Source organism: Antrostomus carolinensis, unplaced genomic scaffold, assembly GCF_000700745.2.
Source record: "Antrostomus carolinensis isolate BGI_N321 unplaced genomic scaffold, ASM70074v2 scaffold19412, whole genome shotgun sequence".
Classification (NCBI taxonomy): domain Eukaryota; kingdom Metazoa; phylum Chordata; class Aves; order Caprimulgiformes; family Caprimulgidae; genus Antrostomus; species Antrostomus carolinensis.
The window spans coordinates 1-14,611 of NW_010299227.1; the positions used below are offsets into that span (position 1 = coordinate 1).

At 43.2% G+C, this 14,611-nt stretch overlaps 1 protein-coding gene across 1 annotated transcript in view; it reads right to left on the reverse strand.

Annotated features, from left to right (window-relative positions):
• Positions 1–11,504: 11,504 nt before the first annotated feature.
• The window catches only part of LOC104520905 (histone H3.3), a gene marked incomplete at its 5' end in the record, with an annotated part of 3,349 nt that continues 242 nt past the window's right edge, over positions 11,505–14,611 (reverse strand). Inside the window, one exon of the mRNA XM_010162724.1 lies at positions 11,505–12,147. Coding sequence (XP_010161026.1) covers positions 12,019–12,147 — 129 coding nt within the window. The remainder of the gene's footprint in view (positions 12,148–14,611) is intronic.

Here is a 14,611-nt window from a genome sequence, read left to right on the forward strand (position 1 = left end):
CCACAAGTTTTACCTTTTTTCCGATTCTCTCCCCCATCCCACTGAGGGGGAGCAGTGAGCGAAGGTCTGTGTGGTGTTGAGCTGCATGCTGGGTTAAACCATAACAAATATATATTATTATTGAAGCACATAAAAAAGCACCTCCCCAACCTCATACCAAAGTCAGAAGGTGAAGGGAATCAAGTCCTACAAGGGAAGGATACTGCCAGCTATAGAGGACACAGCCTCAGCCAGCCACGTCACTGCAGCTGCTGTGGTACCCGCAGAAATAAGCTCTATTTTCCCTGCCACACACAAGGCCAGGAAACAGGTGTATGTGGTGGCAGGAGAGGGAAGGTGAAGGAGTCTGTGCACGGGGAAAGATGGACTCACTGCTCCTTTCAGGAGTATTTCTGTTTTATGGTGGGCAGGGAGCAGGACGCGGCAGAGAGGAGCAGGGTGATGTAGCAGGGAAGGGAAGAAGCTTTGTAGCAAGAACATAATTATGCCTTTCTTATTTGCAGAAAGAGCACACAAGTCATAGCAACACAAAGCCTAGGACAGAGTTTGAGTGACCCAGGTTTCACAGAATCCATGTAGAATCATAGAACGGTTTGGGTTGGAAGGGACCTTAAAGATCATCTAGTTCCAACCCCCCTGCCATCAGCAGGGACACCTTCCACTAGACCAGGTTGCTCAAAGCTTCATCCAGCCTGGCCTTAAACACTTCCAGGGAGGGGGCATCCACAACTTCTCTGGGCAACCTGTTCCAGTGTCTGACCACCCTCACAGTGAAGAATCTCTTCCTAATATCTAATTTAAACCCATCCTCTTCCAGTTTAAATCCATTTCCCTTGTTCTATCACTGCCTGCCCTTGTCAAAAGTCCCTTCCCAGCCTTCCTGTAGCCCCTTCAGGTACTGGAAGGCCACTATAAGGTCTCTCCAGAGCCTTCTCTTTTCCAGGCTGAACAGCCCCAACTCTCAGCCTGTCCTCATAGGAGAGGTGCTCCAGCCCTCGGATCATCCTGGTGGCCCTTCTCTGGACTTGTTCTAGCTGCTTCTTATGTGGGGGCCCCAGAACTGGACACAGTTCTCCAGGTGGGGCCTTACGAGAGAGGAGTAGAGGGGGAGAATCCCCTCCCTTGACCTGCTGGCCACACTTCTCTTGATGCAGCCCAGGATACGGTAATTGGCCTTGTGGGCTGCAAGCACGCATTGCTGGCTCATGTTGAGCTTCTCATCCACCAGTACCCCCATACCAGTTTCCTCATAGTCAGGGACACAGTCTCACTGCTTTCCGTGCTGGGAGTGCGTTCCCTGCCTGCACAACAGCCGGGTAGGAGGAAGGTCAGAGCAGCTTCAGGAAAAAGGTGCCAAGGTCAAAAGCCCCCTGGTATTAGCATCATATTTTACAGGATCTCCTGTCGTTCAGGTAACTAGGACCAGGAGGACAAATTCAGCACTGGCAGCAGCAGGCAGAGGAACCACTGCAGCTCCTCATCAGCATGGCAGGGAACAGACGTGTTTCTATGGAGCTGTTATGCCCCGGCTCCACAATGCTCATGGGTGCACTATAACCACTATCTGCACCCGTAGCCAGATTTTCTACATTACAGAGAGTGGCTGCTGTGTGGTGTGCTCTGCTAGCAATAGCCACAACAGCTTAAAAATAGATTAGTACACTTTTGTGAACTTGAATGCTACCCTATTAGTGTTTATTTTATTAATTTATTGAATAAACACTAGCAAGGTTAGATACAGTTTGTGGCTTTAGCTTTTTCTTTCCACAGCATTCAAAGCAATTACTTTCATGAAAGCAAATGGTCCATTTAGTTGGAGGATCTATAAGGCAGAAATGAGATCAGATTCCTGAACAGATGTGCCCTCCTCTAGAGGGATTTGGGGTCTGCGAGGCTTCAAGCTGACACCAGGCAGAAAACATCTCTTAACTTCACTATGTCTGAGCTGTGCAGCAGAGCTAGTGGTTATATCAAAGAGACAGCTCCGTAACTTCAAAACAAGGGCAAGTACCCATCAATTTAAAGCATTTTGTGTAGCAGGGAATGAAAGGAAGGAAGGGATGGGGATGGGGCTGGCAGCACCAAAAAAATCCTAGCCCCAGGTCACTAAAAAAAAAATGAGTCCATCTTCCTCAACAACTCGGGCAAAGAAAAATGCTTTTGCTCACTTTTTTGCACTCATAGACCTGAAGAGGGGGCTGGAGGGAGCCAACAACTATTGCAGGTCCACACATCACGTAACACTTTCCCTTGGTGCTATGTGTCTCAGAAGACACCCAAGCTCCTCATCCAGCCCAGTCGCAGGTCAAGTCAGCAGCAATGCACAACTCCCTGGTGTCAGTTCAGCAACTACTACGAGAGTTAGCACTGCTAGCCACAGCTCAGGTCATGCCCTGGGAATGCCATTAAGCTCTGCTGACACAACTGGCCTCAACTGTGCTGGTTATCTCCTGGAATACACTGAATGCATCCACCACAGTACCCCTCAATCAGACTCCCTGGACTTCCCCCATTGCTTATGCCTGGCTGGTGAAGTCCTAGCTTTCACCCTCTCCTCCTGAGAGAGGAGTGCTGGCATCAGCCTGTCAACCCCTGTGCTCTGTATGCCTGCCCACATGCCCAGGACCTGCTGTAGAGGTCCCCCCTCCTCTGCACATCTTCCCTGGCCCAAGCCCTCAGCCTCAGCAGGGTGCAGGTGGAAGGAGGCACAAAGAGAAAGCCATCATCCACCCTCCCGTGGAGACGAGCCCCTCCAGGCAAAGCACATCGGCAAGCCAGCACATGGAAGCTTGCGTTGCTGCTGCCAAGTCCCTACCTGCTCCGCAGCTAAGCCAAAGCCTGAGCTCTCAGGGCTACATGTGCCTCAATCTGGCAGCTCTCCCATGCCCCGAATTAGGAGGCACGCAGACCGTCTGAAGTCATTCCAGCCTTCAGATGTAGAGACACACAGCCCCTCAGCGGTAACCAGTCCCGGGGATGCACCCAGCTGGGACGCCCATCCTGCCATCCACAATTGGTGCTCACGCTCCTCATGGCCGGCATCCATGTCCATGTGTCCACCTGGCAGCCTTCCCACCCACAGCTTGCTTGACAAGGGCTCAGCTGCCAGGCAACGATGCATTTAGAGAGGAGGCTTGAGCAGGACTGTAAATACCATTTCTTTGGCCTTCCTCCCCCTTCAGTACAGGGGAAAGAATGGAGCATCTCTCACCTGATGACTGCTATGTCATCTCAGCCTGCCCTCTCCTCAAAGCAGTCCACAAGGTAAAGGCAGAAGAGACAATTATGCTCCTCGCCAACTTCAATAGATGCTAAAGAAAACTCAAAAAGTAGTTGAACTTGCAAAATCTCTCGTAAATCTAGGTTGGCAGGAAAGGGAATCAACTAGCCTAATTATTCACGTGCAAAGGATGGTGGAGCCAAAACCAAGGGTTAACTTTTGTCACTGAGGCATATGGAATTAGCTTACAATCACTGCAGGATGTATATGCAATAAATGTTTTCCAGTTGAGTTTTACTTGGGATGCTTCCATGAAACAGCATATACATAAATGTAAACATCACACAACGAGGAGGTGAGGACAGGCTCCTGTCAAGGCAGAGGGACAAGAACGCTCAGTCCTAACACCGTCAGGAGACACAAGTGGTTTCCAGAGCCATAGGGATGGGTTGGTTTGGGTTTTTTTTTTCAAGCTTTTTTTGTTTGTTTGTTTGTTTTCTTAAATCTTTCTGATTTCACAGGAGCTTCTAGTACCATGAAGCTCCCCTGCTGTTAGAGATCCTGCTGCATGTAATGGCGTGCCTACACAAGATGAGGGAGGTGCTGGGGACAATACAGCAAAGAATACGCATGCACATCTCAAGCTGCAAGCTATATATAAGCCTACAAATGTGTTATCAAGAGAGATGGACAGAAATCTAGGCTTATTTCCCACTCAAGAGTGACTATGACACTGACTTGGAGAGCACGTACCGTACCTGCCTTTGAGCCCGCCCTCATTTTCTGTGGGATTTTACCCAAGGGTCTGGATCTTTAGTGCTACTGCTGCGAAGAGACAATAAGCATCATCATCAAGGAAAAAGCAGGAAGCTTTGGTCTAGGCATGCTGCAACCCAGAGCATTCCTAAGCCTCAGCATTTTGCAGACTTTTCTCACAATTGGACAATACTCATCATGTCAAATAAATCATTTATTGTATATTTATTATGACTGTGTAACAGATAATATTCCCAGAGATGACAGGTAGGAGGCAGACAAAAAGGCCCTCACACTTAAAGCTACAATTCATGCCGTCCTTCCCCATTTATTCAGAAGTAATCCATCACTGCCAGGCATAGACAAAAAATTCCTGGAGAGAGAAAAGGTGGTACCTATCTTCTACAAGGAGCAAATTTATTGTTAGGGGTTTTATGTGAATTTTTTTGTTGTCATTATTATTTTAAGTTTTATTAAAATCCCCTTGCATGGCCCAGGAAGATGGGAAGGAGTGGTACGAATCAGAAAAAAAATCAGAGAGCAGCTGCCTCTGGGACAACACCCAGAAGTCAACTTTCTTATGCAGAAAGTCCCCTTGAAATAGGTCACAACTTCTGTCCAGTGAGAAAATCAGCTACAAGAGCAAGAGAAGAAAAAAACATGTCCTTACCTGCATGTCCCTCCTTGATCCTACTTCTCCATTCATAGCCCCTGAAATGTCACCAGCTCATCTGGAGCAGATACTTGGCCATACACCAGAACTCGTCTTTAACAGTTCAACTTACCTTATTCTCATGTGGGTAGCCAAGGAGGGATGCATTTTGATTAACAGTTGTCCAACAATATGAAACCAGGCAATAAGGGGAGGTCTAATCCCCCAACCAGGCAATCACCTCTTGAAATATAACTCTCAAAAGAGGCAATGCTGAGGCACCCTTCCAAAACACATGTAAAAAGTAATACATTCTTATAGTTTGTGGGCTTTTTTCAGAGCAATTTCCTTGCCTTAATCAACTATGTGACAGTAGCTCTCCTGAACAGAAACCAGACAGACCCTTTGCATTCCCTAGGGATGTTTTTGGTGCACATTGCCTTCTACAGCAAGTCTTTAGTCTCTGCTACATGCACTGCTAAGCATCATATGTTTCAAATTCAAAAAGACAGTATGAACTGGATTAGGTACCATTTGATGAAATTCAGTAGCTTACATTAAGCAGATCAGCCTATGCAGCCGTAATGATCCATTTTAATTCTACTATTGATAGGTGTCGTGTTTTTCGCACACTGAACTAGGGGGGTTTGGGGCTTGTTTTTGGTTTTTTTTGTTGCTTGGTTTTTTTTATCCAGGTCAGAAGATAACAAAGCCTCCTCAGATTAAAAAAAAAAACAACAAAAAACACAAACAAACAGTGTCTTTTTGTTCAGCAAAATGCTTGTCTATTTGTAGGCAAACCTGACATAAACAAGTCTGCAGCATTCACTTAGTGCAAAAAAATCTCATCACTGAGGATGACACATGATGTGTGGTGACAGAAATAATACACAAGTAAAAGTTGAGCAAACAGGGAAAAACTTTCCTGATACTAGAATTCCTCCCCTGGAGTCAAGCCTTTGAAGCCAAGTTATATGAAAAGCGTTTTTAACTCCTTAACTCATTAAGAAGACCAAGAAAAGTTGCATGGGTTTGCTTGCTATAGTAAGAAACAAAATTGCAGTAAACAATGCAATCGACATCTTTGATCTGAATACTGCCTGCACTTCATTAAACCCCGAATTTAAAATTAAGCTCCAGATGATTAACTAAAGTAAAACCCATCATGGAGTCTAAAGAGAAGCAAGCGTGGCAGGAAAAGCTCATATCAGAATGGTAGCACAGGCATAAATTCAGATTAAGGGTATTGTGAAACTGAACCTAAACCGTATACTGCTAGGGAAACGGATACTCCTGCTCTCCTGCCTGCTCTATCGCTTCAGATCAAGCGGATATGCCAACTCAAGTTCTGTGGCTAATGGACCAAAAATGGTGGCACAGGAAGTATGTGTGTGAGATACAGTGGTTTCAGTCACATCAAAAAGTGGACTCAAATGACTAAGTGGTCACAAAACCCCAGGAAAGTCAAAGGGCAAGAATGCATGTCTATGGACAGTAATCATAGAATCATTAAGGTTGGAAAAGACCTCTAAGATCATTAAGTCCAACCGTCAACCTAACACCACCATGCCCACTAAACCATGTCCCTAAACATCACATCTACTGTCTTTTAAACACCTCCAGGGATGGTGACTCAACCACTTCCCTGAGCAGACTGTTCCAGTGCCTGAGAACCCTTTCAGTAAAGAAATCCTTCCTAATATCCAATCTAAACTTCCCTTGGCACAACTTGAGGCCATTTCCTCTTGTCTTGTTACTTGGGAGAAGAGACCTATCCCCACCTTTCTACATTTTCCTTTCAGGCAGTTGTAGAGAGTGATAAGGTCTCCCCTCAGCCTCCTTTTCTCCAGGCTAAACAACCCCAGTTCCCTCAGCCACTGCTCATAAAACTTGTTCTCCAGGCCCTTCACTGGCTTCATTACTCTTCTCTAGACATGCTCCAGTGCCTTAATGTCCTTCTTGTAGTGAGGGGAGTTTTATCATCCAAAACTGGACACAGAACTCAAGGTGCAACTTCACCAGTGCCGAGTAGAGAGGTAAGAGAACTTCCCTGGTCCTGCTGACCACCCTATTCCTGACACAGGCCAGGATGCTATTGGCCTTCTTGGCCACCTGGGCACACTGCTGGCTCATGTTCAGCTGGCTGTCAACCCACACCCCCAGGTCCTTTTCTGCTGGGCATTGCATGGCGTTGTTGTGACCAAAGTGCAGGACCCGGCACCTGGCCTTGTTAAACCTCATACAATTGACCCATCGATCCAGCCTGTTCAGATCCCTCTGTAGAGCCTTCCTACCCTTGAGCAGATCAACAGTCTTGCCCAGCTTGGTGTCATCTGCAAACTTACTGAAGGTGCACTCGATCCCCTTGTCCAGATCATTGATGAAGATATTAAACAAGATTGGCCCCAAAACTGAGCCCTGGGGAACACCACTGGTGACTGGCCACCAACTGTATTTAACTCCATTCACCACAACTCTCTGGGTTGGGCCATGCAGCCAATTTTTTACCCAGTGAAGAGTACACCTGTCTAAACCATGAGCCACCAGCTTCCCAAATTACAAACCACCACCACCTACCACCCCAGAAAAAAGGCATCCCTGAAATTCACCAGTGCAAGAGACTGTTAACAAGCAGTCATTTTAGCAGAAATAGTTGCGTTTACTTTCCTTCCTGAACAAGATGGCATTGCTAATTTCAAGGAGGTGCCACAACCTGTTGTAGAGCAGGTGTTAATGAATCTGGTCCTTGGACAGTGGTATCACCTCATACCTACAGCCAGATGGGATAAAGGGCTGGATGAATCCAGCTCAGCAACGCATTGCTTCAACACAGGTACACTAATATGAGTTACGTTATGTTCAGCAAGTTACTTTTCTAACCAAAATCGGAAATGCTGAGTTTAGTGTTTGATGATAACCAAGCTCAAGAACTACCAGTTGAATTCGATATAGCCACACAAGAGGCTGATCTCAAGTCTGAGGTTATTTCCTAGTACATTCCGTTTTTAGCTCTGGTAGGCAAGCTTGGGTTTTGTGTTGCTAATACAAAGCACCCAATTTAAAATAAAGTTTTATATTCACTTTTGAGAAAATAGCAAGTAAGTACAGTTGTTAACATACAAATCTAAAATAAAGACCAAAAAAACCAGCCTATCACATACACTTTATAAAGGACTTCACAAAATAATTCAGAAATTGAAATGTGGACATACCATACATGCAATGATACGCCTTAAATAGATGTTCAGCCTCTGAATATGTTTGTCACTAACAAGTAAGGAGCCACGTCACATCCACCCCTCCACCCAGCAGAGTTAAACTCCTCACAATGATGTTCATATGACCACGTTTGTAGTATTCAAAATCAACTGTAACTGAAAGAACAGAATTGCTGGGGGGTGCAGTGATGGTGAAACTATTTTAGGAACTGAAGTTCAGCCTACTTTTTTTCTTTTTTTTTCCTAATGTGAAAGAGGAACCTGAAGCCACTTCTTCCACAGAATGAGAACGCCCTAAATCAGTACATTTCTCTTGCCTGTAAACAGTAATTTTTTTTTTAATAGATAAAGCAGTATGTGTGACTTAAGCAGATTTCTTTCTGTCACTGTTAAATTAGCCCATGTTCAATTTTGATGGTATTCCCTTTCCCTGTAACTCCCAAACACCGTAAATTAATAAGAATTTACATTTTTTAATATTACAATTTCTTTGACACACAGCAACTGTAGATACTAAGAATCTTCTGAGACTTTAAACGGTGCATGCAAAACTGGCTGAGGAAAAGTGTGGTTATCTGGAAAAAAAACAACAAAAAAAACCACCCCAAAACAAAACCCTGAAGATATTTTAAATCCATTAATATTTGTTCATCAATACTTTCCTCAAAAATTATCTCACCCAACTAGCAGGCATATACAGTTCCAAGAGGACTACCCCTTGTTTTATCAAAAGAACACTTAGGACACCCAAGAGCAATAAAATGTTTTAGTGGATTACCATCCTGTAGGTCAGCTAACTCCGCGCTGACTCATTTCCCACCTGTTGGCTCCAGGGGAAGCAGCCCAGGAGATTCAGAATCCAAGCTGCAACACCTATTTGGCAAATGCCTGCAGACTCTGGACTCTTTCTAGAGGATGCCCAAACCCACGTATGCAGACAGCTAACAGGGACACCAGCAGCTACTGTCACTCCAAACAGCACGATGGACACGTGGCAACATGTGAAATGGGGAAATTGCATTGATCAAAACAATCCTTCAGTTATTTTTAAACCACACCACCGCAACTGGATTGGAACCGTTTTGTCTGCCCTTCTTCTTCTCCCCACAGAGCAGGAACCTGCAACCCTGAAGTGACTGAAGGAAAGGAGTGCCAGAATCACAGCAGCAGCAGCTTAAAACTTGAATTCTCTAACGATCCACACGTGCCCTAAATGTGCATCTCCAGTGCTATGTAGTCCTGTCCCTCCACCAATTCTCAAAACCGCTTTTGCAGGGATGCTACTACACAAGAAGTGGTGATTAAACAGGAACTGTAGATGGTCTTGTTCCTCCTCCTCTGCAGCTTTTCTATTAACACCAGCCCCCACCTTTTTATTTGGCTCTTCCTGTACTGCAGAGCATCTCTTTGAGAGACTCCCAGGTATAAGTGAACTGTCAACTCTGGATGAGTTATGCTAAGAATACTTAGACAGATAGCTTCTAAAATCTGCTGGAAAAATATAACCCCAAGTAAGTAAACTCTCAACATTAAAAACAAACAAACAAAACCCCAAAAAGGCAGCAATGTCACCTTCTGCACTCCCTTTCCCCCATTAACATTAAACAGCATCACCTAGAAGATGCATCCAAAATTGCCTGACGCTTGACCATTCAGACAAAGTATCAACTTAGAAGTTCTTATTGCAAGCTGATGATTAAAGTGCTTTTATTTTCATGCTGCTGTACATTAAAGACAAAAATATAGTGTACTGGGGGCAGGGGGTGAGAAAGCTAGAGATTAAGTAATTTGTTCAGCAATACAGTGGAAGTATCCGTTAAGGAAATCCATCATACTTGAAAAAACAAATGAGGAGCAGAGAGGTGGTGCCCTAAGATCCCTCAGGAATACAGACACAGACAGCTAATCCCTCCCAGGATTCACATGGCATCACTAGGACCACAACCATCGTAACCAACACTCTCAAAGAAGCAAAAGTTTATCCCTAAGCTGTAGGTGCAGCACTGCACATTTAAATGTTGTCAACCGCATAGACTCCTGATCCCATTACAAATTCTTCTGCCTTGTCACTGTGTTCCTCATCCCAATTCTCTCTTTTAAGAGAAATAACTTCGTATTTCATTTGAGTACCAAAATCTCTAGATTTTGTTTTCTAATATACCTAAGAAAGAAAAAATTAAGTTCTTGATTTATCAGTACTTCAGTTCCAGATTAAAAAATAAAAATAAAAATCAGCCTAATTACAGTTTTGTGCAGGTGGCGGCAGCATTACTGACTGATACATGAAACAGAATTCTGAGGTACAGGGCAAAACAAGGAGTTAATTATAATGAAATGAAATTATGGCAAGTTTAACAGGGTTGTTATCAAGTAGAAGTGACATCACAAAGCTGTCTCAGTTGCTCACCTTCTGTATTTCTGTTCTTCTGGATGCTCCAGGACAAGTCTTCCTTAATTTTTAGTTGATAGCAAGGAATTGCTTGGCATCAAAAGGATGTGATCACATTTTGTCTAGTATTAGTCTTCTCTGTGACAAGGTACTCAATTTAAATAGACTTTACTCTGCACAACCCTGGCAGACAACATTCACTACAAGAGCTGAGCAAGTTACGAATAATGTGATTTATTCTGTCATTTTTTGCTCTCTGCTCAAGATACCAAAGCAGATAATACATCTCTATTAATCCTCTTTGGAAATCTTCAGACAAATTCACTCATGTGTTTAGAGCTCACTCAGTACCTCTCGAAAAATGTTAGCACCAAATAAGCTCAGTAGGGGTCTTAGCACAGCAGCGAAATCTGTTCACTGTGCACCTATTTTCTTCCCTGTAACTCACTTCATTATCTGCAAGAGCTATCAAAAAGCACACTATATAACTCATTTCCAGACTGGCCCATCAGAATCCTTAACCAAGTTTCAAGTGAAAAATTAAAATTTTGATAGAAAATAATTTCAGCAGTAAATTTCTTCACAGGAGCTGTCATCAGCAATTTGGTGGGGAATGTAAGAAAAATAGTAAGTTTCAAATGTCTGCTCCTGTCTAAATAGTGCTTCTACAAATTATTGTAACCAACAAAAATGGTAAAAAAGTGTCTTTTTGACTGGAGTGTACAAACTGAAACTAACCAGATCTGCACTCAAGCATGCTTGAGGGTGTGACTGAAGCAGAAAGGTAGTCAACCAAAAAGTGAACACCCACTAACCAAGAAACTAGAGTGCAAAAGGGTTAAAAAAAAAAAAAAAAAAAAAAAAAACCAAACCCCAAAACACACCAAAAAACCCCCCTAACAAACCATGAAAATCAAAAATGCTTACAAATTCAGCACTGAGTTGAATAAGACAGGAACATAAACAGCAATGAAATTGGGTTTTCTTAGCACTATAGTTTAGTCGGAGAACTCAGTCCAGCTCCAGACTCTGCCCTGTAATATACTCACCAAACTTGCTTTCACATGGAGTGGACAGAAATTTTACACTCTTAAAAACCCCTCATGTATACACTACTTCAGCCAAGGTACTATCCCCAGTGTTTGGTTCCTAGATCTGCTACAAATATTTAGGTCACACATTGAAGAGAAAAAGGGAAGGGAAGGCTGATTATTTTTTAATTGAATATAACCCATATGTAATATTTAAAAATCAAGACTAAAAGCAGGCATCATTTAATGTATTTTAATAGCAAACTTACAGGAACAGCACAGAAGACAGACAACATTAAAAACATGTACTTGCATGTAGGACAACTCAGTTAGAAAAGTATAGTGAATGGATGGAATCTACTGTATGATAAAAATGCTACAAACACCATTTAGTTGCCATTGATAAGAAATTTACTTGTTTAAAAAAATCCAAATGCTGGCATTGTCCAGAAAAATTTGACAGGTTTATTTATAATTTTTTTTTTTTATAAAGTTGAATTGTTGAAACTTGTTCACTGAAACATTTTTTTGACCGCATTGATGTTTTATGTCCCCTTGTTTATATTAAAAATCCACACACAAATGAAAATGGAAAAAAACTTGCCAATATCCAATTCTGTCCCCTATTTTTCCATTTGCAACCATATACTTAGGTACCTTTTAACCCCATGGAAAAAATATCTAACGTTCATTACTACCAATAACAGGAAGAAGATTTTGCTTTGAGAATGACAAACCCATCAGAGTGAAGTTTAGGCACGCTCTCCACGTATGCGGCGTGCTAGCTGGATATCTTTTGGCATGATTGTGACACGTTTGGCATGGATAGCACACAGGTTGGTATCTTCAAACAGGCCAACCAAGTAGGCTTCGCTTGCCTCCTAGCGAAGGAGAAAAGAGTTAAGAGCACTTTCAGTTTCTGAGCACTAGGAAAAAAATAATAATAATTCAAAGTACAATGTAACACGGCATTAAGTTCAGACATCTTCATTACTTGCAAACATCACAAGTTTTAGATTCTCAAAAATAAAAGCACCAAATAATATTCTATGTCAACGTTGGTACTACTGCCATTTGGTGAAGACATCCTCCAGAAGACAAATGAACCGATATTCTGATGGGACCCTCACAAGATAAGGGGTTATCTTATCAAAAGAGTAGTTTGTTCAGGAACTTCTCTTTCTAAAGGCTGGGTTACACTATTTGAGTGACCTGTCTGCTGCCTCTTCCAGAGTAAGAGCTATTGAGCCTCAGGTGAAACTGGCTGGTGCTAGGGAAAAGAAGAGCAGGTATTCCTTCACAACACACTTTGGGCACACAGTTCCTTGCCATAGGATACCAAAGAGGTGGCTTAATTAAAAAGTAAAAAATTAGCAGAAAAAAAATGTACTGAAACCTATTAGAAATAAGAGAACAACTCCTCTAGCTCAGGAACTCCTTGAATCACCAAAAACGGGAGAGCAGTCAGAGAATTACCATTAGATACCCGTCTTACACTTTCTTCCTGCCTAAGCACCTCCTGTCTGTTTGGGGCACACAGCAGTGCCCCTCACTATCACAGCAGGTTCTCACCTCACATCTGTGAGAATCACAGGGTCAGCACTTGGGAGCGCAAAGGAAAAGCCCTATCCTGGGAAAACCGCAACCCTGACCACAGTGTTTTCCCTGCTACTGAACAACTGCAGACAAGATTCTGGCTCAGACAGATGCTCAGTTGAACCTAATTATTCCTCTGGCTTATATTAAGTTAGCTGCTATTAAGCCCAGCATGGCCGTGGTAATTGTTTACACACTTTTGGGTGGACACAGAATTCTAACGCCTCACAATCTCCAAGGAAGCAACTCTGCATGTCAGCATCAGACCAGCATGCAGGCCAGGACACAGCACACGGCTGGGAGCAGAAGGCAGGAATGATGGGGCTCACGAACAGAAAGGAGGGAGACATCCTCCTTTCTGGAACACGTGCAAGAGAAGAGCTTGAGTGAACCATTTCATTACCAGGAACCGCAAAAATCAACCTACTAGGTTCAAAGTTCCTGTTTAAAAACATAGATTATCTAATATGAAGAAAGAAAAATATTTACTACAGCAGATGAGGACTGTAGTTCCCTAACACAGTTTTGCTAAATCACAACATGAAAAGTTAAGACACTTCACCGAATAAGCCATACTGCCACAGTACTAAAGGGGTTAAATTGTTATCTTTTTCCAAACAGGGAGGCAGGAAGCACTAGGAATAGTATGTGAACAAGTTCTTTACCAATAATCCCTTAATGCAAAATCAGGAACTTTCAAACCAGCCTTCTGAAAATGCATTAACTACTGACTAAATTTTAATAAGCAGTTCCCAATATAAAGACACATAGGTAAACTTCAGGATTTAGGAACCACTACATTCGCTCACAGCAGCGAAGACAGAACAACAACGAAAAGTAAAAGTGCTGCTTTGCAAATGCACACAGACACCTTTTGAAGATGAGCATGTGCTCAAGTTTATAGAATCTCATGGCATGCTGATCAAGTGGAAGTCATTAACTAGAAAAAGACCATTCTGCCTGCTTATCTGATATTCTACAGTTACACATAGGTTCTGGAACAATCTTTTAACAGTTGAAAGAACAGTAAAGACCCATCTTTAATTGGGAGTGTCTTTCTGTCAAGAAAGGGAAATGCTCCCATGATAAGAAGAGAGTCTGGGAGGGGACCTAACTTAGATGCAGGCATGTGGTCAGAAAAAGCAACTGATATTTCACCCTCAATGTACTCTAAATAATTTATTTAACTAATAAATTTAAAAAATGTGGTTAGTACCAACTACATCATACAAAAGCACTTATTGCCCTAACTGCATTCAGATGTGGCTTATCAAGCTGCTTTTCTTTAAAGAGCATTTGAGGGTATCAAGACCTCCATTTGGACACACTAGAACAAGCTTTATACGGCAATGCTTTCTTCTCAGACTGCAGAGCTTCCAAAGGCAAAGCCTCTAACAAAGCTCGAGGACAGAGGAAACGTTTATCTTAAGCGTCTTAATAAGATGCACTGTGAAGTGCAACTATTTGAGGGGTAGGGGTTGTTAACAAAAACAAACCAACAAAGTAACATTTCCCCCCAAAACGACATTCACAGCCTCTGTAAGGCGCTGCTGACCCCTCGCCGTGTTATTTCAGCCTGGGGCACCTACAGGGCATCACCAGGCGCACAGTGGGCCAGGGAAGGCTGAGGGGAGCATCTGCCCCGCCCCAGGAAGGGCCACGCCCACCGCAGCAGCCCACCAATCAGGTGGAGCCAGGGCTAACCCTAGAAACAGCCTGGCCAATGGGGGCGGGAGGCGGAGCCCCCCC